The sequence below is a fragment of the Haliotis rufescens genome, unplaced genomic scaffold, assembly GCF_023055435.1.
Source record: "Haliotis rufescens isolate VD_foot unplaced genomic scaffold, xgHalRufe1.0.p SCAF_2, whole genome shotgun sequence".
Taxonomy (NCBI): Eukaryota; Metazoa; Mollusca; class Gastropoda; order Lepetellida; family Haliotidae; genus Haliotis; species Haliotis rufescens.
Genome location: NW_025963890.1, coordinates 18,356,671 through 18,383,522, shown reverse-complemented (window position 1 = coordinate 18,383,522; position 26,852 = coordinate 18,356,671). Strand labels below are relative to the sequence as shown.

Genomic DNA, 26,852 nt, shown 5'->3' with positions numbered 1-26,852 from the left:
AGTAAGTGAATCCGTAATTCACATCGACAACCCACTCAAAACACTGGACTTAACCCATGCTGCTTCACTCAAAATATTTGCTAACATCAAAGAGTTCGCGTTTTATTGAGTCATGGCATAATGGCGATAAACATACGGTGTTTTCAATGTAGACCTAGGGTACGTGTAGATTTAACCGCGCTAAATGTAACATTTGAAACCTCACGCTGTGCGCTAAATTGAATTTGGAACCGAACGCACATGAAATATGAATATGAATATGAAATGAAATTCAAACATTACTTCCCTGATTGAGGTAAAACACAGGTGGGAAAATGCTAGTTAGAAATGAAACCCGAAGACATGAAAGTTAAACCGAGGCGAGCGGGGGAAAAAACAGGCGAGCGAGCCTGCACGTTTGCTGTTTCATTCATTCTCGGCCTTCGGTTTCAAATGGTAGTTTGGACAATGAATTTGTCCTGTGCTAAATGTCCTGGGCATGACGATACACTTGAGCAGAAAGGGAATTCCCTTGACTGTTATATTGGGATTCCCCGACATTCCGCAGTAATAAAAGTAGTGCGCCTCGGTGGGCGTGGCTTAATTTTTTACATTCATTGGGAAATGAATGCAATAACACGTGACCAATTCAGTTAATCAGAATGCAGGAATTTCAATGAACACAACGAAAATTTAATTATTTAAGGATTGACTGTATTTTTTTCGGTTCATTGAGGTATGAATCGAAAAACCGAAGTGCAAACTGTATGAATCCGCGTACACTCGAACATATGACAGTCATTGAAAGCATACAAGCACGGCAACTTGTAAAGCTAACATGAGGTGGGCACACCTGACAAAAACTAATTATAAGCTATGCATAACCTATATGACATAGGTAGATTACATAAGGCTTATAAAATATGAAATAAAGGAGAACAGTGAGACCGCTTCATCTTTTTCATATTTAGATATTTAGATTCAGAGTGACAAAACACTCTCCACAAGACTTCATATTTAGATAATTAGATTCAGAGTGACAAAACACTCTCCACAAGACTGTATGACAAGAAGGATGACTTCTAATAGTCGATTTTCCCTTTATGTCCAGCAATATTCCTGCAGCTCCAGCCCTTGGTGTCTACATTTCACAACTTTTGAGGTACAATCGAGATTGTTCTTTCGACCAAGATATCAAAGAGCATCATACAACTCTTGCTCAGAAATTGTTTGATCAAGGCTACATCATTCAAGGCCTCATTAAAGCTTTCAAAAAGTGGTAGACACGTGGAGGACATTTCAAAATTTGACGCATCAGTGACAAAAATTATATCCGATGCAATTCCCTATTTCGATTTGTGCCATATGTTCCCGTGTTTTTTTCCGGTGAACAATTGACTTGTCTTTGCATGTGTTTGTGTCGGGTGGCACCGGTGGGACAGGATAAGCTCACCTTTTCGCAAACACCTGGTATCATGGGTTGGTTGGTTGGTTGTTTAACGCCGCACTCAACAATATTCCAGCTATATGGCGGCAGTCTGTAAATAATCGAGTCTGGACCAGACAATCCAGTGATTGATATCATGAGTATCGATCCACACAATTGGGATCGATGACATGCATCAACCAAGTCAGCGAGCCTGACCACCCCATCCCGTTAGTTGCCTTTTACGACAAGCATAGTCACCTTTTACGGCAAGCATGGGTTGCTGAAGACATATTCTATCCCGGATCTTCACGGGTTACCTGGTATCATCACTACAAGAATTTGATAGTGATTCATAAACAGATGCTCATGATATAATCAGAATCGTACAATCAAGCCTATGATTATGAATATGGAAAGTATTTTGTAGCTTTTATTTATGAGACAGTAAAAACAAAAATACAAAATAAGATAGTGCACATGATATACACAATTAGTCTGACCCAATGTCACTGGACAACGGCACGCCATAAGGTAGCATTATAAGTCCACCCTGTTTAACATTATGATCAATGATTTATCAACCCTCCAACCCAAACTTCTAACTTCGCTGATGACGGAGCAATATGGGTAAAACACAGAAATATTTTACAAATCCGAAAAAACTTAAGTCAGCCCTTGGCGGAGGAGATGAATGGTGCAATAAATTGGGGTCCACCCTTTCAAGCGAAAAAAGCGTGGGAGTTCAAACGCAAGGGAAAGATGCTTTGATACACCGTATCTCCATTAAAGGCAACCCAATCAAATTTGAGGTATGGCACATGAAGGACTCACCGATCTCAATCGATCAGATATATGTTATTTATCAAATAATGGGTAGGTTAAAGACACCGGATAAAAACGCTATAATGGGCAGGATAAAGCCAGCGAATAAAAACGATATCCGTTATGGGTGGTCATATGTGGATAGAGATGCAAATATCAAAGGTCAAGTAGGGATTACTTCCAGTGTTTACAAGCAAACATGGCGTCGCCTTAATTATTCGGCGATCGAGTCAGAATCGGGAATCTGGAGAAACTACTAGGATAATTGCCCAGTGTTCCCACTGGCTTTTGAAACTGCCAGTCCTTGTGGACTGGCATCTCTAAAAATTACCAGTCCCCTCTAATTTTTGCTAGTCCCAACTTTCAACAAATAAAAAAACGTATAAAAAGACAATCCAGTGTTTGATATCATGAGCATCGATCCACGCAATTGGATCGACGACATGCTTCAACCAATCGATTGTACGGGTCCGACTATAGCAAATAACATGACTGAATATAACAAGAGTCATCCGAAGATGACATATCCCCCCGACGTGGCATGTCGGTAAACTGTGTGTACCTTCAAATGTATTTAGATTGGCAAGGAAATCTTTTTCCTTGATGCCAAAACAAGAAATATAATGAAGGTCATTAAATATTGGTACATGAAGCTCACTTTCTGATGATCTCATGAAATTGTAATAACAATAACTTCGCAGATTCGCATATAAATAGCTCTGTAGTAGCCTCATGACACAAAGGCATAAAGAGAATGTACTAGGTTATGTAGCTCACATCTTATATATAGTATATGGTATCGGTAAATAGTACACCCTAGAATTATATGTCAGGGGCTACAAATTAAAAAGATTAAAATCTATAAATAACAAACTGCACTACTAGTGAACATGATTGATATGTGCATAAAGTTTGGTGAATCTCTGTCGCATGGTTTAGAAGATATGTTCCAGACGAGGACATTACCCAAAGTTTATCAATTTTCAATTGAAATTGAAAAAAGAAAGAAAAAATCTGTTAATAGCAAAGGCACCACTACATGACCTGCTTGATAGGTGTAAAAACTTTTGAGAAGCTAAGTTGTATGGTTCGGGACATATGGTCCGGACAAGAGCACTACCCTTAAATTTCCTAAGTTCATCATATTTCCATGGAAACGACAAAAATACAAAATTCTAAAAATCTCTTCTAAATAGCAAAAGGCACTTCTGAGCCCGATTGTTAAGTGTACCAAGTTTTGCGAAGCGAGGTTGTATGGTTTAGAAAATATGCTCACGACAAGAGCAGTACCCTAAAATTTCCTAAGTTCATAATATTTCCATGGAAACGACAAAAATATAAAATTCTAAAAATCCCTAAATAGCAAAAGGCACTACTACTGACCCTGATTGGTTAGTGTACCAAGTTTTGCGAAGCTAGCTTGTACGGTTTAGTAAATATACTCGGGACAAGAGCAGTACCCTAAAATTTCCTAAGTTCATCATATTTCCGTGGAAACGACAAAAATAAAAAATTCTAAAAATCTCTAAATAGCAAAAGGCACTAGAACTGAGCCTGATTGGTAAGTGTACCAAGTTTTGTGAAGCTAGGTTGTTAGGAAATATGCTCCGGACAAACAATGAATTCAGACGGACAGACGGACATACTGATGGCCCCCCGTCATTATATGTCGGGGGGATAATAAAGTCAGGTAACCACAGCACGTGGGACATAGATTGCCTCTGGGGGAACGCCTTATATGAGGAGTATGTGGAAATCCCTAAAATCATCCCTTAAGTATCATTTGTCACGAGAATATCATCAGGATGTTGACGCCTAGTTAACCCCTACAGAGCTGGAACATCTCTGTGCCCTGGTGGTTCAAGGATGGCCTGCACGTCATTTTAACGGAATATATCTCAGCTATATATGCCTTGATAAAGTTCAAAATTCATACATCAATTTTTCTGTATAAGATTGTATTCATTGGCCAATTTTGGCATTATTAACCCTTTATATTTGAAAACAAGTTAATACATATCGGCCTTTAATATGAATTTGAGGTGTCGAAATTTTAATCGATGCAGCTGCTAAATTTTAAATGCGTCAGAACATTTATCATCCTATATATTGTGCGACATGTTGTTGTCAAACCCAACAGCCGGGGAGTCGACAAAATGTTTTACCACAAAAGTAGGGCAGACACGTGATCTACATTCACAATATCATGCTAAGCCGGAAATGTGCCCAGCTCTGGCCCTAAGTGAGCTAATAATAGACATGGATGTCTTTCCAGTTGAGACACAAATTTGACTTCTCATAAACTATAAATTACCGGGGCGGTGAGGTAGCTTTTTAGGGTCATCTGCTGTTTATTTTCTTCTTGACATGTCAAGATACTAACTTGATATTATAATTGATAATACGTTACTTCGGAATATTCATATATCATTATCTTGAAATTTCAACTTACTATCTTGAAAATTCAAGAAACAAATTCAAAACCAAATGGCTCTAAAAGGCTTCCGTCTTTATTCTCGTGAAAAGGATTGAGCACAAGTTATCACAACTTAGAACGCCCTCTCCCATAGATTTACATGTCTGCTTATTTACAGTTAATAAATCAAATGACAGGAAGGAAAGGAAAGAGATAGAGAAACGTATATACATTCACACTGCTCACTCAAATTTTGTATTGTGACTATCTAGTATGTCATCTACAGCTACTCTTTAAATAAAGACTATGAGCCTAAATATTGGTTTCATAAAATAATCTTTGAAAATGTATTTTTTGTAGCCTACAATTCTTTAGCGACTTCTTTGTATACGTACATGTCATCTTTCGTATCCCAACTGCGTGGATCGATGCTCATGATGTCATTCAGTGGATTGTGTGGTCCAGACTCGATTATTTACAGACCGCCGTAATATAGCTGGAATATTGCTGACTGCGTGCGGCGTTGAACAACAAACAAACAAACAAAACATGCCCTTTTTTGTCTATTCATGGACGATATGGTGTTTGTATACCATGAGTGTCTGTAGATATTCTTTTCTTTAAATCTCTTCATTTTACAGTTCAATATTTTATTTACATAATTTGTCATCAGATACATTTAATACATGAACTCATGGATCATTCATCACACATAATTAACAATTGGCCACAGCATTTCTTATCATCAGAGTCACTAGTACTGCATGAGATGACAAAGTACATTTCGAGACAGGGACATCCGCAGCCACAGAGCTTCGAAGGAGTACGACGGCAGAACGAACAGATGTCATCGGTAGCCCATTTTAAAGAATATTTCGAAACGAGAATTCTGTTTAGTATACTTCATTTTGCCCATGTGGTAGCTCTAAAACGAATGAAATTTCATAATGATGGTCTAGACGAAGACACGATGTATGTTTTACTAAACAAAAGGAAAATAAACAAGGATGTGAAAATGGGGATACTGTCATTTAAAGGAGGACTACGTTCTATAATCTAGATCTAGATATTGTGGCAGACACAAAACAAAATGGGAAATTAATAACATTTCCTAGGACTGCCAAACTCCCAAATGCCATTCAATTACCAGGTTTTTTGGTGTTTGCTAGGGCTGGGACGAGTCCAAATTGACTTCCCGGGTACCCCCCTCCCTATTACCCGACCCTATCCGGGTACCCACTGTAGGTCTCAGGAGATGTCTCAAAATGTCCAATTGGGAACACTTTTAGCTTAGCCCTGGCAAAACGTATTTAGATACATGTATTAAACAATCTGGTCATTCATACACTGAAGTTGAAATAAGTTATATCTTTATTCAACCATATGAAAAATCAGAAGGAATGGAAGCAGTCAGAAAGAAATGCGAACATTATTGACTTGTGTTACCATAGAGTTCTAGATATTTTTGTAATTAAACAATATATGGTTTAAACATATTTTTATTTCAAAAGAAATCTGGATCGGTAAACAAGCAAAACGTGCTTATGTAAATACCTCTCCAGGTAATAACTTTACAATAGCTGGTTATATATCAGATTATATGTAAAATAGTGCTAAACATAAACATACTAAATACACAAATGAAATATATGAAGCCAATACAAGTGGTGTCTGTGAAATAAGATATAGCAGTTTTCCATTACTACATGCATAAGATTAAGCTACTCGAATCTTTTGCTTTTGACAATGAAATCGTGAACTGATTTAAGAAGTCATGTTTGTAGAACTGCTAACTGGACTATTGCCATGTAATACCGTTTTTAAATCATACCCATGTGTGTAGAAGTACATAGTGTTTCTGATATTATGGTATTTTTGACAGGTATAGAAAAAGTGAATTGCGTCTTCAAAGTGATACAATATATCACGTGACTAACCATGGGTCCGGGTCTTCCTGTAGGTACCCGGGTCCTACTCAGTACCCACCCGGCCCGGGTACCCGAGTTACCCGTCCCAGCCCTAGTGTTTGCCAAATTCAATTAAAATAAGGGCCTGGCAATGATCATCCGTGATGTTACGAAAGTCCCAAACATGAGTGTTTACTGAGCGAGCTTACGAAACGATTATCTAAACCATAGGAGACTTACTGTGGGAATGGTGACCTGCTTCGAGAAGAACGTATTCCAAGGCTAAATTGAGCCCACCATATCCAACTGTCAAGTTCTTCACATAATCTAGTCAAGCCAGTGTAAAACGTGTGTTATCTGTTACCATGACAACACGTGTATGTAAACACCGACGGTACTCTGTTGTCGCGTGGTATACTGCAGCCACCAGTTACTATATTCTGTTCTGTCTATGTGAATCCACATATTGGCAATCGATGACACCTTTCCGAGTCAGACGAGTGGCTACATGTAGACAGGCCACTTGAAATACGCATGTTTTTAAATAATATAACGTGATATATGTTGTAGCGGACACGCCAATGTATCTCTGATACTTTTGTGGGAACTGGGTTTTAGAAAATTACACATGTTCATGTGATTGGTCACAAAACAGATTGCAGTTCAATGACTAGCAGATGAATAAGTAATTGGTGAAGCATATGGCTGGTGTGTGCGATGATTTGACTGACCATTATTGGTAACCTAGAAATTAGTTATTGTGTTCATTAGTTGTAGCACAAACTTTATATGCTTGGGTTAACCCCCTGGATATGTCCCTCCTCTTTGGGACCCTCACTTTGAAGTCGAATAAAATTTAAAATACATCACCAACATAATATACTTCACGGTTTTGAATAAGGTGGGAAATTCCCTGTTCTGTGATATCATCCACTGGCATTTTAAGCCAAGCAATTTCTACACATTACTAAATCACGACTCACGGCGTTATTAACAGCATGTTTTGAAATCTAAATTTCGGATATTTACTCGGAGAAATGAATTTCAAAAGAAGCATATTAGTGATCACGGGTATCTGTCTTTTATGAAATCACCAATGATCATTCCAAAAACCCTACAATCGTTTCGAATGTTTTGGAAAATACGCAAACACGAACGCCGAAGTGAACTTTCCGCCATATTGGATAGTGTTTACAAAATCAAACGTTCATATTTCAAACTTAGCTGCAATACATACATCCTTGGATTCCTCATACATTTTAGAATAAAATGACTAATGGACTTTATCACTAATACAAAGTGCCTAGATGAAATCAAGCAAACTAAGTTAGGTGTGAAAACGAACGGTGTGTTAGAAAACCTGCACTTGTTTGAAATGTAAAGAAAGCAAAATATGTATGGGGTGAGAATCGTAGGAAGAATTAGGGAATTTAAAATAGATACATTGCAATGATTTGATATTTTCAACAGAAATTGTCAAAGTTACCCTCCTGTGTGACGCCATGACTGTCGCAAATTCACGTACAACGACAAAGGTATTTATCGGAATTTCTGATCACTTACATGTCACATTTATGTATACACCATCCCTGAATCAACGAAAGTCCCCTCGTAAAATCCCGCGTACTGTTGACAGTGAACGAGCCATTATATATTTGGTGAAAGTCGGTCACCGGTAGTAATATGTCAACATTGTTGATTGTAATTTCTTTTAGGTGAGAGTGCACACGATCATTTTATCATGCTCTTTACAGTTTCAGTTATGATGTAGATTTTGCATATCTTTTATACATTTTTCACACTATAAATTTCACTTTGGATATTCAAAATGATATCATACGTAAATATAGGCCACAACACGTATGAACGAACCTTTTATAATCCCCGGTTTGTTTGAACATTGTCACATTAGAATGCCCCTTTCCGTAACCTGCAAGAAGACTCGCCCCCCATCGATAAATGTCATGTGCGAAAATACGACAAACCAAACAGAATGCGCGTATGATTTCAAGTTCTTCGTCAAAGAATCCCTCAGAAATACGTTAAAATAATATTCAAAATTTAGGCAATCATTTTTTATGATACCATACATTGTGCCTTTTGAAGACTTATCCCTTGCACTGGTCCAACACTGTAGGTTTTTGTCATTTTTTCATGGACTAGATGTTTTAGGTATGAGGGATTTTTTAAACTTTGTGAAAGCCAAATGTAGCTAAGTCCAAGTTAATCAAAAGTTCGTTTGATATATGTAATCCATATATGTTTACATTTTCCAAATAGGTCATAATTAAATAACAACTTGTATACAAGAAAGGATAATTTAGATGATTTCCCGTAAAGTAATTTTGCCCCAAAACTTATCATTCTCATTTTGACGATGTTTGACAGATGGAGTCTTCCAAGTTCCCCATGTACCATGAAATTTGGAGAACATTTTCTTAATGATAAAAGATATTTTAGGAAACACAAATGTAAACTTTCTAGAGCTGAGGTCTAAAATTCCCATACCCCGCATTCGTAGAGAAGAACTGGTACAACCATACTGTCAAAAAGCCACAGTTGACATTTAAGTGACAAACTGAACTTCCGTCCTTGGCATAAAACATAGAACACAGCTTTCGTTGCTTGTTCTATTAGCTTTTTCTTTGTTAAAGTGAATTTCGAAAAAAAATTGAAAGATAACACCAAGGTGGTTATAGGAATTAACTTTATCCAGAACATCATGACCAGTTTTGAAACTATGTTTTTGATCCGCCAAATATTAATATTTTAGTTTTGGTAGTATTAACCTTAAGACTTCAGTGTATACAAAAAGAGTCTAACATATGTTTTAGATCATAAGCTTTTGTGGCCAATAGCACGGCATCATCTGCGTACAGTAATACAAATAGTGTGACAATATTTCTATTCGATCATAGAATTCATCTGGTTTCAATTGGACACCTTTACATAAATCCTGTACAAGAGATGCCTCGAGGTCATTTAAAAAATATTGCAAACAAGACAGGCGACAGGTTTTCTCCTTGTCTTACTCCAGATTTACATGAAAAGAAACCTGTTACCATTACCATTACAGGAAACACATGATTTTATATTCTGGTACATATTATAAATAACTTTAAAACAGTTTCCAGATATGTTATTTTGTAATGGTTTTTTGCCAAAGTCCTGATCGCCAAACTGTGTCAAATGCTTTCTGAAAATCTACAAATGCACAAAATAATTTCTTTTTCCTAGCTTTCAATAATTCCATGAGGTTATATAGAGCAAAGATGTGATTACTGGTAGAGTAACCCTTTCTGATATCGCCTGAGCTTCCGACAATATGGAGTTCGTTTCGATGAATGTTTGTAAACGGTTATTTAAAACTTCTGTGAAAAGCTTACCAAAACAGCTTAGCAGGGTGATAGGTCTGTAATTTTCGGGGGTTTGTGGGCCACCTTTACCCTTAAAAATGGGTTTGATAACACCTACTAACCATTTTTCTGGAAATGTACCAGTATCAAGAACCATGTTAAAAAGTTTGATATAAATATCTATGAAGACATCAATTGTGTTTGAAATATATTCGTTAATTATATTATCAAGACCAGCAGCTTTTTCACCTCTGACTTGTTATAGCTGCATTAAGTATTGTGCTTTCTTCCATGTTTACTTTACGTAGATTATCAATATCAAAGTCGTCATGTGCCGAAACTTCATTTAAAGATTTAAAAAAGCTGAATAATGCTTAACTATCTGGTAGGTTTTCATCGACAGACTGCCTTTGCTTAAGAAGTTTCCAAAATAAATAGGGTCATTTCTTTCAACATTTTATAATTTGTCTTAAAGTTTTTTTAAAATGCACATTTGAAAATGTATGAATGCAGTTTTTATAACTTTTACTTGCATTAACTAGTCGTTGTTTATTTTGAAATGTTTGACTACGTTTGAAATATTTCTTGGCCTAAAAGTATTTTCCATGGGCGATTTTACATTGTTTACCAAACAAAATTATAGTTCGCTTGTGGGGTGTTGATTTTCTCTTACTCTTTTTAACAAATCCGAACACTTTGCCAGCAGTACGAAGAAGCACATCACTTTTTTTTGTCATTTACGTTTGTTATAACATCAATCGGCTTAAATAATCAGCACAAAGTAGCTCAGATTCAGTGGATTGTATAAGCTCTTTGTTAATAGAGTCGACATATCCAGTAGCCAGCGTCCTATTCCATTTTCTCAGGCGGGGGCTTGTGTCGTTCTCTGGTCTCAACGGTTAGTGTTACAGTGATAGGTGAGTAGAGTGGAGCCGTGGAGCCAAGCACCGGGGACACAACGAGGCTCCACAGGAAGGCTTTTCTTGATGAGCATTAGGAGGTCGGGATAGGGAATATGACTTCAGTCCTCAGGGACGGGAAGGCCACGAACCATATTTCTATGTTTTCAAAATTCAAACCATTGTCATTAGTCAATTAAAATCTGAAATTCCGCAAAAACGGACTGTCAAATGAAGCTGATGCTCTAATTTTAAACTGAGTAAGATCGGTCAAACAGGTGAGAAGACTTTCATCACGCCTTATTTCAGGACTGGAATGGACCCAGCTACTACAGCCGACGACTTAGAAACACAATTCTTAGCATACATGAACAAAATCCGTTGCGAAATTTCAAACTTTATCGCAGTTCATCCTACATTTCCCTTTCTAGTGAGCTAAAACACAAATGTATTCTGTTAAATATTAATAACACAGAGGATGTGAAATGTTTTCTGTTGTCTGTACTTGCTTATCTGCACCTTGTTGGGTCAGAGCGTGTGCGGCAACAAGTACATGGTTACATGGCTTTAACTTTCCCACGCCGTTGAAATATGGCTTTGAACGTATGACTCTATTAGCTGTACGTGTGTACGGGTAGGAGAAAGACACCAGGTTCCCCGCACGTTAGCGATCAAACGGATCGCGTAGCAAAGTAGGGTGGAAGATAACTTACCCTGGACGCCCGATATCGATGAAGAATAGCCGTTCTATGACAGGGACGTCTCACTTCCACTTCATAACCAGTGCGACAGAGTTGGTGAGAAAATGTTGCAAATGTTTGTGGACGTTTACTTCAGAACAACGTTTAGAAAAGTATATGACGCGTTATAAGGATAAAGTTCAAACAGTTCAAATGCACAGGCCAGATAAAGCCTCGCGAGAGAGGTAGGTTGTTTGTTTTCTTTATGTCAACGGGTCAAGGGGTCTTATTTGTCGACTGTGGTGATTTTCAATGGATTCTCGAGCCGGTGGATACCCAACGCATTCAACATCACGTGCCATGTGGTTACGCTTACAAACTGACATACTTACCCAATCGTTTCTGTTCTGCAGGTGATGAACACTTCATAATCTGCTCGGCTGTACCAGTCCCCAAATATGACCGCTTTGCTGAATACATGAAACACTGTTCGGCACAAATCTATTGTCAAGACTTACCATCGACATGAGAGTGGTGTTGACTGAATAACAGTACGAACCTATCTGCTATCATTGTTGCCATGGTGAGACATTCACGCACACAAACGTTATCACAACTTGATGCTCTGCATCTTCCCGAGGCAAGATCGTTAACTGACTATAAAAGTCCTGTTTCCACCCTTACCGAACTGGGGCTGGAATTTCTCGGCGTAGAGCCACCAGTAAGTATTACGATTTATGTCCCTTCTTTGTTTCTACTATTGACCAATCTGATTTCATTTATCATATCACTTACATTATCTTCAAACAAAACAGCGGCGCTCACACTAGACGACATGCTCGGTGGTCAAGATCTGTATTGTAATCAAACGGGGCTTACCCAAAGAAGTGCATCAAATCACGTGAGCACCTAGATAAAAAACATAAGAATTTGCGAAATATCTGTCGACGCCCAGTTGGCGGTACACATGCTTTGCAAATCCTGCAGTCGACCGTAATCTGCACGTTTGAAATCCATGTTTGCGAACCGGATGTCTAGTGCGTTACGCGATTTGGATTGGACTTAGATAGACTAGTTAGTCAAGTCAACATTTAACTCCACAATTGCAGCCTAGTTCGGCAAGGCTGGAAACTGAACTTTTATCGTCAGTTAACCCCCTTGCCCCTTGAGAAGATGTTTGCTCTGATGAAAGGCTGTTGAATGGAAAGACAAACGAATGCATACATGCATAAAAGACCGAAAATATGTTCTAAATTCATAGGCAATTGAAAGGGTAAGTGAAGCTGATTTGTTAGCTTAGCTTTTGGTATCACATCTATAATTAACATATAAAATGATTGGCTAGGCTATACAGAGAAGGGCATTCACACATTCTATTTGATGATGATCATTCGAGAGTATCAGAAGGAATCAACCTGGCTACCTTTCTAAAATTCAGTGGCATTCCTAAAGAATTCCTATGCTAAGGTATTTAAATACATTCTTCACATTCAACGGGGATGTGAAATCTCCGCGGAAACGCGGAAAATCGCGTTTTTTAAAACAGTAGTCCTCGGAAAAAATCATCTTCCGCGTAAAAATATAATCAAAGATTTTTAAAAAAAACACTCTGAAAATTATGATCGAAAACCGGACAACCGTCGCGGATTGTTCTGTTTTCGACCAGAGCTTTCAGCAGCGTAGGTTTTCGGGTATCATACGTTTTCTATCACGAATACTTGCACTATAACGTGGGGTGTGGCGTCACACAGAAATTGTAAATACTCTGAGTCAGATGATGGCTTGTTTTTAAGATAAATTTGTCTTTTAGCCTGTAAGTGAATGAGATGATTTACAGTTGTTCATGTGATTAGCGAGAAAACTATGAATGTTTCTTCAGCGTCCAAAATCCCATAAGGTGGGGGTATATGTTGTATTAATGTCTTATGTTTGCAATGGAGTTTTGGTTTTTTTCAACAAAAGGTAAGTAAGTACAAGGTAAGTTTTTTTCAATATGCTTCAACATGGGGAAAGGGTCAGACATTGCACGCTTGTGACAGTTGTCCTTGTGTCTGGGGGATGGGGGTTGAAGTTTATGGCAGTATTGCTCCCAGACCTAAAATTGGGCTTCACACATTGTACCTGATATGATACTAATTTCATGACTAGTGACCTTAAACTTTAAAGACAACCAATGATTTTTAATGGTGTTTCTTAACTCTGTCAAGTTAAGTAAGCATGTGGACAAAACTGAATATTCACCTGATTACAAACACCTTAAACCAACGTCATGACATTCCCTTTCAAGTTCATGATTAAAAGCTTACTGTGAGGAAGGACCTTATGAACATCCTCTGAACATTCAAAACATTATGTTCAATGGGCTGTGTGGAAGAGAATGTTGCAGTGTTTGCGATTGTGAATTGAAAAATAGAAATCTCCCTTTGTGTTCATTTCGGAGCCCTCCTGCTTTGTACCCCTGTGGGGCATCTACATAGATGGGTTGTTGTTTGTTTGGTTTGTTTTTTTATTTGTCTTTTTTATTCTTTTTATTTTTTTAAATTATATTTAATTTTTATTTTTTGGAGGGGGGGCTGTTGTTTAATATTGCACTTAGCAATAATCCAGCAATATGACAGTGGTTTGTAAATGTTCAAGCCTGAGCCAGAAAATCCAGTGATTGACACCATGAGCCCAATCTACGCAATTGTGATATGATGACATGCATCGACCCAATCCTGTTAGTCGCCTCTTTCAACAATTAAGTATGGGTTGCTGAAAACCAATTCTAACCCAGGATCTGTACAGAGATGAACAAAAAGTAAAAGACACATGTAACATAGAAGAGGCTTTATTCATGTTATCAAGTCAACTTGATTTCACTTAACAAAAGAGAAAGCTCTGTATAGCAGGAACTAACATTAAACCGATAACCAGCACTTAGGTAATTTGATCCTGTGTCAAATGCATGTATGTTTGTTGTTAACTTCCTTTCAGAATACAATATGTCCACTTTATATTTTAAATTCATTTCCAAACCCATATAGATAAAGATGTTTCTTTTTCAATTTTAGTAGAATCTAAAAACTAAAAAATGATTTATTATTCTCACACCATGTTAGAATTACCTGAAATTTCTTGCTTCATCAATTTCCGTGCCAACATTTTCTGCAGACATATTTTCTGCATTCACTGGCAGCAACAATGTGAGATTGCATGAAATAATTCACAGATATGTCAATGGCAAAATGATGCATTGAAGCCAAGGTATATCCCTGTGCTTTGACGTTGTATTAAGTGGTAAGGTCTCCTAATGCCTGCAGCAACATGAAGAGTTCTTGAAATAATTGATTACCTCCTTTTTCTTATGTCATAGCAAACTACAAGATGGATGCAGAACAAAACACTTTTGCATCTTGGCCCTCCAAGGATAACTACTTTCACTGCAGCAAGATGGTCAAATCTACAGGCACTTTGAAATCGACCCACCCAAGTCAACATTAGAGTTATTAAATTCCACTGATTTAAAATGAAAGTTCCAATTTTGATTAAACTCTTCAGTAACCATTCATGCTCAACAATACAAATATTTAAACCATGTAAAGAGTAGCACAGACAAAAATGCAAGCATGGTGAGTGATTTTCATTTTTTACTGATAGGTTCAACTACATAACAAATATTTAACACTTGAAAAGAGCAAAATCCTTCAATACATATATTTAGTTATTTATACTTTGTTTTTTGCGCCATTATGATGATGTCCAGTTTACATAAACCTCACAAAAGGCAGGAACAACTATGAACCATACACCACAGCACACACTAACACATTTCTCTGTTCAAAGAATTACCTTATGTTTGAAAATGATGTCAAAATATTCCATGGGTACCTGTGTCAACTTCTAATGCAGGTCTTTCAAATCCACAATGTTTCAATGTTAGAACCTATATTCAGATCCTACACTACTCCTGCTTCTCATACAAACAGTATGGTTGACGTGGATTTACAGGACATACTACTAATCAGAGGGGAGATAGTGGGATTTATTGTAACTACCAGGTACCCATCATAGAGGCAGATGGAAAGAGATAGGGGGATGTATTCCAACCACCAGGTACCCATCAAACAGCTGACTTAACAGAGATAGGGGGATGTATTCCAACCACCAGGTGCCCATCAAACAGCTGACTCAACAGAGATAGGGGGATGTATTACAACCACCAGGTACCCATCAAACAGCTGACTTAGCAGAGATAGGGGGATGTATTCCAACCACCAGGTACCCATCAAACAGCTGACTCAACAGAGATAGGGGGATGTATTACAACCACCAGGTACCCATCAAACAGCTGACTCAACAGAGATAGGGGGATGTATTCCAACCGACAGGTACCCATCAAACAGCTGAAATAACAGAGATAGGGGGATATATTCCAACCACCAGGTACCCATCAAACAGCTGAAATAACAGAGATAGGGGGATATATTCCAACCACCAGGTACCCATCAAACAGCTGACTCAACAGAGATAGGGGGATGTATTCCAACCACCAGGTACCCATCAAACAGCTGACTCAACAGAGATAGGGGGATGTATTCCAACCACCAGGTACCCATCAACCAGCTGACTTAACACAGATAGGGGGATGTATTCCAACCACCAGGTACCCATCAAACAGCTGACTTAACAGAGATAGGGGGGTGTATTCCAACCACCAGGTACCCATCAAACAGAAAAGTTAATAGATAAGGGGATGTATTCCATCAAACAGAGTTATCAGTGATAGATGGATATGTTCCAACTACCGAGTACCCATTAGACAGCTGAGTTATCAGAGATAAATGGATATGTTTGAACTACCGAGTACCCATTAGACAGCTGAGTTATCAGATAGATGGATATGTTCCAACTACCGAGTACCCATTAGACAGCTGAATTATCAGATAGATGGATATGTTCCAACTACCGAGTACCCATTAGACAGCTGAGTTATCAGATAGATGGCTATGTTCCAACTACCGAATACCCATTAGACAGCTGAGTTATCAGATAGATGGATATGTTTGAACTACCAAGTACCCATTAGACAGTTGAGTTATCAGAGATAAATGGATATGTTTGAACTACGGCGTACCCATTAGACAGCTGAGTTATCAGATAGATGGCTATGTTCCAACTACCGAATACCCATTAGACAGCTGAGTTATCAGATAGATGGATATGTTTGAACTACCAAGTACCCATTAGACAGCTGAGTTATCAGAGATAAATGGATATGTTTGAACTACGGCGTACCCATTAGACAGCTGAGTTATCAGATAGATGGATATGTTCCAACTACCGAGTACCCATTAGACAGCTGAGTTATCAGATAGATGGATATGTTTGAACTACCAAGTACCCATTAGACAGCTGAGTTATCAGAGATAAATGGATATGTTTGAACTACCGAGTACCCATTAGACAGCTGAGTTATCAGAGATAAATGGATATGTTTGAACTACCGAGTACCCATTAGACAGCTTAGTTATCAGATAGATGGATATGTTCCAACTACCGAGTACCCATTAGACAGCTGAGTTATCAGATAGATGGATATGTTTGAACTACCAAGTACCCATTAGACAGCTGAGTTATCAGAGATAAATGGATATGTTTGAACTACGGCGTACCCATTAGACAGCTGAGTTATCAGATAGATGGCTATGTTCCAACTACCGAATACCCATTAGACAGCTGAGTTATCAGATAGATGGATATGTTTGAACTACCAAGTACCCATTAGACAGCTGAGTTATCAGAGATAAATGGATATGTTTGAACTACGGCGTACCCATTAGACAGCTGAGTTATCAGATAGATGGATATGTTCCAACTACCGAGTACCCATTAGACAGCTGAGTTATCAGATAGATGGATATGTTTGAACTACCAAGTACCCATTAGACAGCTGAGTTATCAGAGATAAATGGATATGTTTGAACTACCGAGTACCCATTAGACAGCTGAGTTATCAGAGATAAATGGATATGTTTGAACTACCGAGTACCCATTAGACAGCTTAGTTATCAGATAGATGGATATGTTCCAACTACCGAGTACCCATTAGACAGCTGAGTTATCAGATAGATGGATATGTTCCAACTACCGAGTACCCATTAGACAGCTGAGTTATCAGATAGATGGATATGTTTGAACTACCAAGTACCCATTAGACAGCTGAGTTATCAGAGATAAATGGATATGTTCGAACTACCGAGTACCCATTAGTACCCATTATCAGATAGATGGACAACCCCTATTTTTACCCTTCTAAACATGTTGAGGAAACAAAAATTATTTGGAATTTTAAGGTTTTGGACCAACCGACATGAATTTTTGGGCAAAAGCACCTCTGAACCAAAACTAAAAGCCTGGCCTTACTGTAATTACATAGTTGGTTGCACAAGTCCTACAACAGTTAACTGTATAGTGACCTTTGTATGAATAACTGTGAATAAAACAACCTATTTTACAGTTTTACCTTTTGACAATCAATAAAGTATTTATACAAGATTTTCATACCAGTACTCTTATATGATTATAGGGCGTTCAACAAAAGATCATTCACAGACATTGATAAGACCATAGAAAACAGGATGATCTAAAATCGATAACTACAAATATACTAAAAGATATTTGGATTAAACTCAACAAAAACATGACTAGAAGGATAAAATGATTTGGAATAACAAATTCTTGAAGTCTGGAAGATGAAGTTGATGAGATATGAATTAAAACCATCTGAACAACCCTCATTTCTTGCTTGATGCTGCAGCAATGTAGAACATCATCACAGAAAGTTTGGTTTCAAGGAGTTTAAAGTCATCAGCAGAAGTAATTTTGCTAATGTGACGAGTGAAATTCCTGAGATGAGACTTGATTCTTTGGAAAATGTACAGATCATCCTCTTCATCAACTGTTTCCAACATGGCCTCATGGCTTCCAAGTGAAATTAGTTTACTCTTGTCTCCATGGAAGGCTGTTTCAGCGTTGGTCAAATCTTCTTGAAGAACTTTCCGCTTGCCCATATCATAAGAGTCGAATATTGCCGGTTGTTTTCTCACCCTGGTTGACACTCGTCCAGGCCGTTGGTTCTCTTTCACTGCCACCTCAGGTACAACCTTGACAGTGTGAAAAGACACTGGTCTGGTCTGCTGCGTGTGTGTCTGGTGTGTGTGTGTCTGCTGCATGTGTGTCTGCTGCATGTGTGTCTGGTGTGTGTGTGTCTGCTGCGTGTGTGTCTGCTGCATGTGTGTCTGCTGCGTGTGTGTCTCGTGTGTGTGTTTCTGCTGCGTGTGTGTGTGTGTCTGCTGCGTGTGTGTCTGGTGTGTGTGTGTCTGTTGTATGTGTGTTTGGTGTCTAGACAGGAGTCTGCTGGCGTGAATGTAGGACAGGACAAGGTGAGTAACCAGAGTGACATATAGACGGCAATCTGTGATGTCAGCCATCGCCTCATTGCCTTCCTCACCCAATACTTGTTGATACAGGAAGGGGGCTGGCATGAAGTCTATCTTGTGAGATCTGGGAGAGTCCTGAGACTCTGAAAGGAGAAGTGATAGAAATTCTAAATCCATCTCTTAGAATCAACAGAATATTGATCATTTTGAACAGGCCTTAAGGTTGCGACTAAAACGGTCGCCAATGCGACCTAAATTTCAATTTGTCTTCTGACTAAAATTCTGAGGTCACCAAATGACTACCTTGAAAAATATCTTGTGGCGACTAAATGCCATTGCTTCATAGACACAAACATGAATAATTTTATTGACATTTGCGACGCCGTTGTCTTGATCGCCAGAGTTTTCACAGTCGCAATGGAGCGCATATACAGTTCTCATCGTCTGTTTCATTAATATTCCCATAGCTCAAAGCAGCATTACGAGTGATTCGGTTACATAAACTCTTTCAACCCCATAGGCCAGTTAATGGCCAAGAAGCCTCGAGTCCCCAGACACCGCGGGCCGGCTGACCGGCCAAGATGTAGTCACGTCAAAATAGTACATAACTTTAAAAACCTACCTGTCATATTGTTCATTCATTAAATCTATCACATTTCACAATGTCTGATATACATATTCCATTTCAATTTATAATTTTTCATCAATAGATTAAAAAATTATTCACTTTTTCCTGCAATGTTATTGAAAATAAAATTCTCGGACACACACTTCGACAACGGGTCCACATCGAACATGTCAAAGAGCAAAATAAATTTGTTTCAAGCAAATCTCTAAATATATTATACAAAGTAATAAATACAATGAACAAAAATATTTCTTAAAGTTGTCAAACATACATCTAAGTTATTATCTCCATCTTTTCGTGCAGTCACGTGTAGTGTAAGTCAAATGACATCTCGGTTTTCGTCACCTCGGTCGAACACGATGTTTAATGCCAAAATATATGCATGAAAAAGCTTTGTCACAGCTCGTAACCTAGCATGATACATCCATGTAGTTCCATATTGTTAATATAGATTGTGATTTCCTGCTTAAAAACATTAGGAATAACAAGATTTAACAAGAGTTTGCCAGTAACGTGGCTATATCCCCCGCCCTTGTTGCAGAATTTATGACATAATTAAATCTAAACAAACCCTAACCTTTTTTAATCGAGGTTGAACTTGTCATGGAAATTGTAAAAAAAAGATGAGTTTGGAACCTAAGTCCATCTTGTTGCCATGGAAACGTAAAAAATAAATATTTCTAAAATCTAAATAGCAAAAGGCACCAGTTCAGCATGTACCTGACAGACCTGCAAAGTTTGATGACAAAATATTTAACGGTTTATGACTTATGCTCCGGAAACGAAACGTGATGGACGGACGGACGGAGCCCGTTTCTATATCCCCCGCCAACTTCGTTGGGCGGGAGATAACAAAAATCCTTTGTCAAAATCTGAAATTCATCACACAAGGGGGACAGAGAGTAGCTGTAATTTGATTTGCTGCCTTAGGTCACATGCTCCAATTTGACAATCACGAACCTTGTAGCAGATTTCGGCAAGAAAGCGTCTTTAGAAGCCAATTTTTATCCAATAAAATTCCATGTTAGTACAGATACAAAAAGACTTCAGGTGATGTTATGTGTAGATTAAAAAACAAGCTTTCTAGCGGTGTGTCATATGAGAGTCTTCGACAAATCTGTTTGTCACACGAAGTTTCGAAAACGGAGGTGTTTCTTCATGTTACTGAGCGCCTTTTGTGAGAAATAAATTATCTCATTGTTGCTAATTTAACAAAAGAGTGAACCTGGAACAATATTCATTGCATAATGAAATGGTAACACCATTTACAACACTGGTATTCGCTTTTAATATCTTATCACTTTGAATATTTTTTATCTAAGATGTAATTACTATTTTATTTTAGTTGACAATGCTCATTAGATAAGCAAGGATATACGTTATCGTGTAAAATAAACTGCATCATTCGAGTTACAAATGACAAAAATCAAGTTCACTAATATACAGTTTCAAGCCTAGTGCTATGTGCTACTTGTACATATTATAATAGTTATTTGATAAAATTTTGGCTTGTCTTGTTGATTTTACCACTGGCTACCTGGAAAAATATACATGTAGCCATGTGGCTACTTGTTAAAAAATTAAACTTTGAGGCCTGATCAGAGATTTGGGAGCAAAAAGGCTTTCCAAACACTGATGTGACAAAGGCCCCGTGGGTTCATTTTAATAGGGAGACAAGTTGAGTGAGAGGGTTGGGCTTAGTGCAACTTTGAATACTTTTTCAATGACAGCATGTCAGATGAATGGGTCTAGAGCCTCAGGGTGCATATGTATTCTGATGACACCTGTTGTATGATAGTTACCCTGAGAGGAGTGGAAGTCCATGCCCCTGTGTTTCATTGGAGTTGGCAGCGTGGTCAGCAGTGTCCGCATACTGGGAGTCCTGGCCAGGTCGGACGGACACTGACCCCTTGAAGTCTTAGCCGTCAGTAAGCTGGGCCCTAAAACAGAGCATGCACACTGATTTGAACCAAATACAGCATGCATACTGAATTGAACCCTTACATAGAGCATGATTGCTGATTTAAACCAACAAACAGATCATGCATACTGACTTGACCCGATAAACATAGCATGGACTGATCTGAATCTAGAAACAGAACATGGATACTGATTTAAACCAACAAACAGAGCATGCATACTGACTTGACCCGATAAACATAGCATGGACTGATCTGAATCTACAAACAGAACATGCATACTGACTTGACCCGATAAACATAGCATGCACTGATCTGAATCTACAAACAGAGCAGGGATACTGATTGGAACATACAAACAGAGCAGGGATACTGATTGGAACATACAAACAGAACATAGATACCAATTTGAACATATAACAGAGCATGCATACTGAATTAAACCTATAAACAGAGCATGGATACTTACTTGAACTTATAAAGAGAGCATGGATGATGATTTGAACATACAGAACAGGGATACTGATTTGAACATACAAACAGCAGGGATACTGATTTGAACATACAAACAGCAAAGATACTGATTGGAACATACAAACAGCAGGGATACTGATTGGAACATACAAACAGCAGGGATACTGATTGGAACATACAAACAGCAGGGATACTGATTGGAACATACAAACAGCAGGGATACTGATTGAAACATACAAACAGAGCAGGGATACTGATTGGAACCGATAAACAGAGCAGGGATACTTACTTAACTTATAAAGAGAGCATGGATGCTGATTTGAACCGATAAACAGAGCAGGGATACTGATTTGAACCGATCAACTGAGCATACATATGGACTTGATTTTTACAGTGTTTTTGAACCTTGAAGTATTTAATTATGTTCATGAACCAGGTCGTATGAAATTTAACTGCCAGGCAAAAGAAAGAAAGCATACACTTGAAAATACCTGCTTCACTCATTACTGTGTACTATGAAAATGTGACCCCATGTTACTTGAGATGTCAAGCACACGCCACCTGTTATGAGGTACTCATTTATATGATGCATGTAATGTCACATATGATGCCCGTTCCAAATACATCACTATGGAATAACCAGTTCTTCTTAGTATCATCTTTAGCCACCATCAAACATGGGGGCATACTTTCTTTTGCCAAGGAGTTTATGTCAGTGAGCCTTGTAATATTCAGCACTATGATATTCAAGTGTGTCATAGTATTGCCACCTCATGGTATTTACCCATGTTCTGGTGTGAGTGAGTGAGTGAGTTGGGTTTAACGTGGCTTTTAACATTATTCCAGTTATATCGAGGCGTGTCAGCTTACTGTGGGAGGAAAGCCCGAAGTGATGCAGGTCTCAGACGTTTACCACTTCGGTGAAACCCACGAGCACAGGTATGGTGCTGACAAACCTAGAAACATAACTGGGGCAAACCAGGTTTCGAACCAACAATCATAGGTTTCTGGCGTGCCCAACGGACGCAAGTCTGCACAGCGAATCGTGGCGCCTTAGACGACTGGGCCACCCATGTTCTGGAATGTGATATTTAACTATTTCTGCAGAAGTTACCTCCATGTGTGAGCAGGAGGCGACACACGTCCAGTCTGTTGCTGGCGACAGCGTCATGGAGAGGCGTGATGCCGTCCGGGGTGCAGGCTAGTAGGTCCACCTTCTTACAGGTCTGGTCTGGAGATAAACCTGATTTATCAACATACTACAATACACAACACAGCATGACATGTATTGAATGCATGATCCTTACACCGCCCCCGTGGTCTTGTGGTAGAGCGTCCGCCCGGAGAGTGGAAGGTCAGGGGTTCGATCCCCGACCGCGTCATACCAAAAGACGTTAAAAGATGGTACTTGTTGTTACCCTGTCTGGCGCTCGGCATTAAGGGGATAAAACAAGGACTGGTCGGCTCGGAGTTAGTATACTGTGTCTGAGTAGGGTATTCATGTTAAACTGTGGCATGGTATCTCAGTGAGCTAGCACTATATATCGGCATCAGTCCGGACTAGTACAAGCAGGGACACCCACCCACACCCACACACACACACACACACACACACACATGCATGTCACTATATAAGTGCAATAATCTTGGACGCGACGTTAAACCCCATTTCACCTCACCTCACCGCACATAATAGTGAGTGAGTTTGGTTTTAGGCCACTTTTAGCAATTTCATGATGGAGAAATGGACTTCACACATTGTACCCACAATAGGGAAGCCAAACATTCCGTGTGATAAGCAATCGCCTTACCCCCAGGGCTCGACAACTGCCCTGACTGAATGATAGTGTGAAGGAATGAACCTTCAGATTTTACACTAGTCAGTGCCAAAATGGTACCAGCCATCAGTCAAAAAATAACTGCACAGCAGTGTTATCATATTGTATGCAATAAATCTCCACTTCCGGGTTATAAACTTTTTCACTCTAATTGAAGTAAGTAAGTAAGTGGGTGGGTGGGTGGGTGAGTGAGTGAGTGAGTGGGTGGGTGAGTGAGTGAGTGAGTGTGTGTGATTTAGGTTTAATGCTGCTTTTAACAGTATTCCAGTTATATCACGACGTATCAGCTTAATGTAGGAGGAAAGAGCGAAGTGACTCAGGTCTCAGACGTTTACCACTTTGGTGAAACCCACATGCACAGGTATGGTGCTGACAAACCTAGAAACATAATTGGGGGGAACCGGGTTTCGAACCCACAATCATAGGTTTCTGAGGTGCCCAAGGGATGCAACTCTGCATAGAGAATCAAGGCGCCTTAGACGACTGGGCCACCCATGCCCCCCTAATTGATAAGAATGAAGTCTGTTGACCTTAATCTTCATTGCCTGAAAAAAACAATTTTACCCTTTTGCCATGGCATTTATTATATAAATAGGTCAGGGGTTTATTCCTATTGTGTTCAGCTTACACAAAGCCATAATCATCAATATCACGATGATGGTGACCAGTAAATAATTGAGCCTGGCCAGACAAACCAGTGATTGATATAAAGAGCAAAACCTCAAGCCATTGGTACAATGAGAGTCAATAAAACAAATTAAAAGATTAAACAATCACGTGTCAACAACAAACTGAGGCTACTAAACAGATCACAATTTAATCTTGTATACTGACATAAGGCTACTTCAAAATATTCTGTTAATTTGAGCACCATAAGATCATTTTTTAACTTGACCGTGTTTATATTTTAGAAACATGAATATTAAATTCAAAATTGCCATCATATACAATCAAAGCTGTGATTTGACAGACAGTTTTACTTTTGCTGAGATATGAGTCAATGGTTCTGGCTGGGACGTGTTTGAGCAGCGTGTCGACGCACTCCACATGGCCTTTGTTGCACGCCTCGTGCAGCGGGGTCCAACCTGCATGGTCTTGTGCATTCACATCCACACCTGAAACACGCACAGAGGATGAGTGAGAGGTTTAAGGGGAAAGAAGCAGGATTCAATTGAGGTGGAGCCTAGTGGAAATGTGAATAGCACGCGAAGTCTGGCGCCTTGGAGTGGAACAGAAGGGAGGGGACGAGGGTGGAATTAAGTCAAACGGAACCAAAGGAGGTGGATTTAAGAGGAGAAGAGCTGAGCATAAAGACAGCCAATTGGATGGTGAAATGGAGAGGGGGTGGAGCAGAGTAGAGCCATCGGGAGTCGGGGACGTAGGGAGCGGAGTAGAGTGGTCTGACATAGATTCACAATTCAGCAGTTACTTCTCAACTCAGATAACAACACTGAACACAATTTAACTGTGTACTCAACTTTACATCTTTAATCTTTGAACTTCCGACTCAAAACTTCTGAAAACTACTACAAAGTTTTTTGCGCACCTGCAAAACTGTTCTTTTTCAAGAAACAACAGTTTTGGTGAGTAAACCATGAAAGCAACTTTAATATATCTGTATTTGTTGCACTCCTATGTGACTTAATAGCTTGAGGCCGTACAAGCATAAGTGACTGGGGACCAACAAGCATAGGTTACTGGGGACCAACAAGCATAGGTTACTGGGGACCAACAAGCAGAGGTTACTTGGGACCAACAAGCAGAGGTTACTTGGGACGAACAAGCAGAGGTTACTGGGGACCAACAAGCAGAGGTTACTTTGGACGAACAAGCAGAGGTTAATTGGGACGAACAAGCAGAGGTTCTGGGGACCTACAAGCATAGGTTACTGGGGACCAACAAGCATAGGTTACTGGGGACCAACAAGCATAGGTTACTGGGGACCTAAAAACATAGGTAACTGGGGACCTAAAAACATAGGTAACTGGGGACCTACAAGCATAGGTTACTGGGGACGAACAAGCAGAGGTGACTGGGGACGAACAAGCATAGGTTACTGGGGACCAACAATCATAGGTTACTGGGGACCTACAAGCATAGGTTACTGGGAACCAACAAGCATAGGTTACTGGGGACGAACAAGCAGAGGTGACTGGGGACCAACAAGCATAGGTTACTGGGGACCAACAAGCATAGGTTACTGGGGACCAACAAGCAGAGGTTACTTGGGACCAACAAGCAGAGGTTACTGGGGACCAACAAGCAGAGGTTATTTGGGACGAACAAGCAGAGGTTACTTGGGACGAACAAGCAGAGGTTACTTGGGACGAACAAGCAGAGGTTACTGGGGACCAACAAGCAGAGGTTCTGGGGACCTACAAGCATAGGTTACTGGGGACCTACAAGCATAGGTTACTGGGGACCAACAAGCATAGGTTACTGGGGACCAACAAGCGGAGGTTACTGGGGACCAACAAGCAGAGGTTACTAGGGGCCAACAAGCATAGGTTACTTGGGACCAACATGCATAGGTTACTGGGGACCTACAAGCAGAGGTTACTGGGGACCAACAAGCATAGGTTACTGGGGACCAACAAGCAGAGGTTACTGGGGACCAACAAGCAGAGGTTACTGGGGGCCTATTCGAACCCATAATCCCCCAAGGGCCATAATACCAACAACCTATACCTGCAACATTACAGTATATGACTCACACATACCTGGCACCGTCAACAGCTGTTTCAACTTCACAATATTGTTCTTTATACAAGCCATATGGAGTGCTGTCTCACCTACAAAAAGCCAATGAAACCTTCAAGGTATAAAACAAATCACATAAGAAACAAAACAATGAACCTTCACACACGTCTGGTGACTACAACTCAATATGAATCACAACACATAATTCAGAGATTTATCTAGGTTTCAAAAGTAAGTGCCCTTGGCACTCAAAATTGGAAAAAACATCATCTCGTTCAAAACAGGGACTTTCTTATTTTATCAAATCCAGGGGTATTTGAATATTTCATCCAATGCAACAATGTAAAACTGAATATTCAAGATTCTTCCTGTTTACAGGTTGTA

The 26,852-nt window shown here is 39.2% G+C and overlaps 1 protein-coding gene across 1 annotated transcript in view; it reads right to left on the bottom strand.

Annotated features, from left to right (window-relative positions):
• Positions 1-14,631: 14,631 nt before the first annotated feature.
• The window catches only part of LOC124138844, a 48,308-nt gene continuing 36,087 nt past the window's right edge, over positions 14,632-26,852 (bottom strand). Inside the window, exons 19-23 of the mRNA XM_048399726.1 lie at positions 26,489-26,560; positions 24,749-24,883; positions 23,045-23,161; positions 21,340-21,477; positions 14,632-19,052 (exon numbers count right to left, since the gene is read on the bottom strand). Of these exons, the coding sequence (XP_048255683.1) occupies positions 18,265-19,052; positions 21,340-21,477; positions 23,045-23,161; positions 24,749-24,883; positions 26,489-26,560 (1,250 nt within the window). The 3' untranslated portion in view covers positions 14,632-18,264. The remainder of the gene's footprint in view (positions 19,053-21,339; positions 21,478-23,044; positions 23,162-24,748; positions 24,884-26,488; positions 26,561-26,852) is intronic.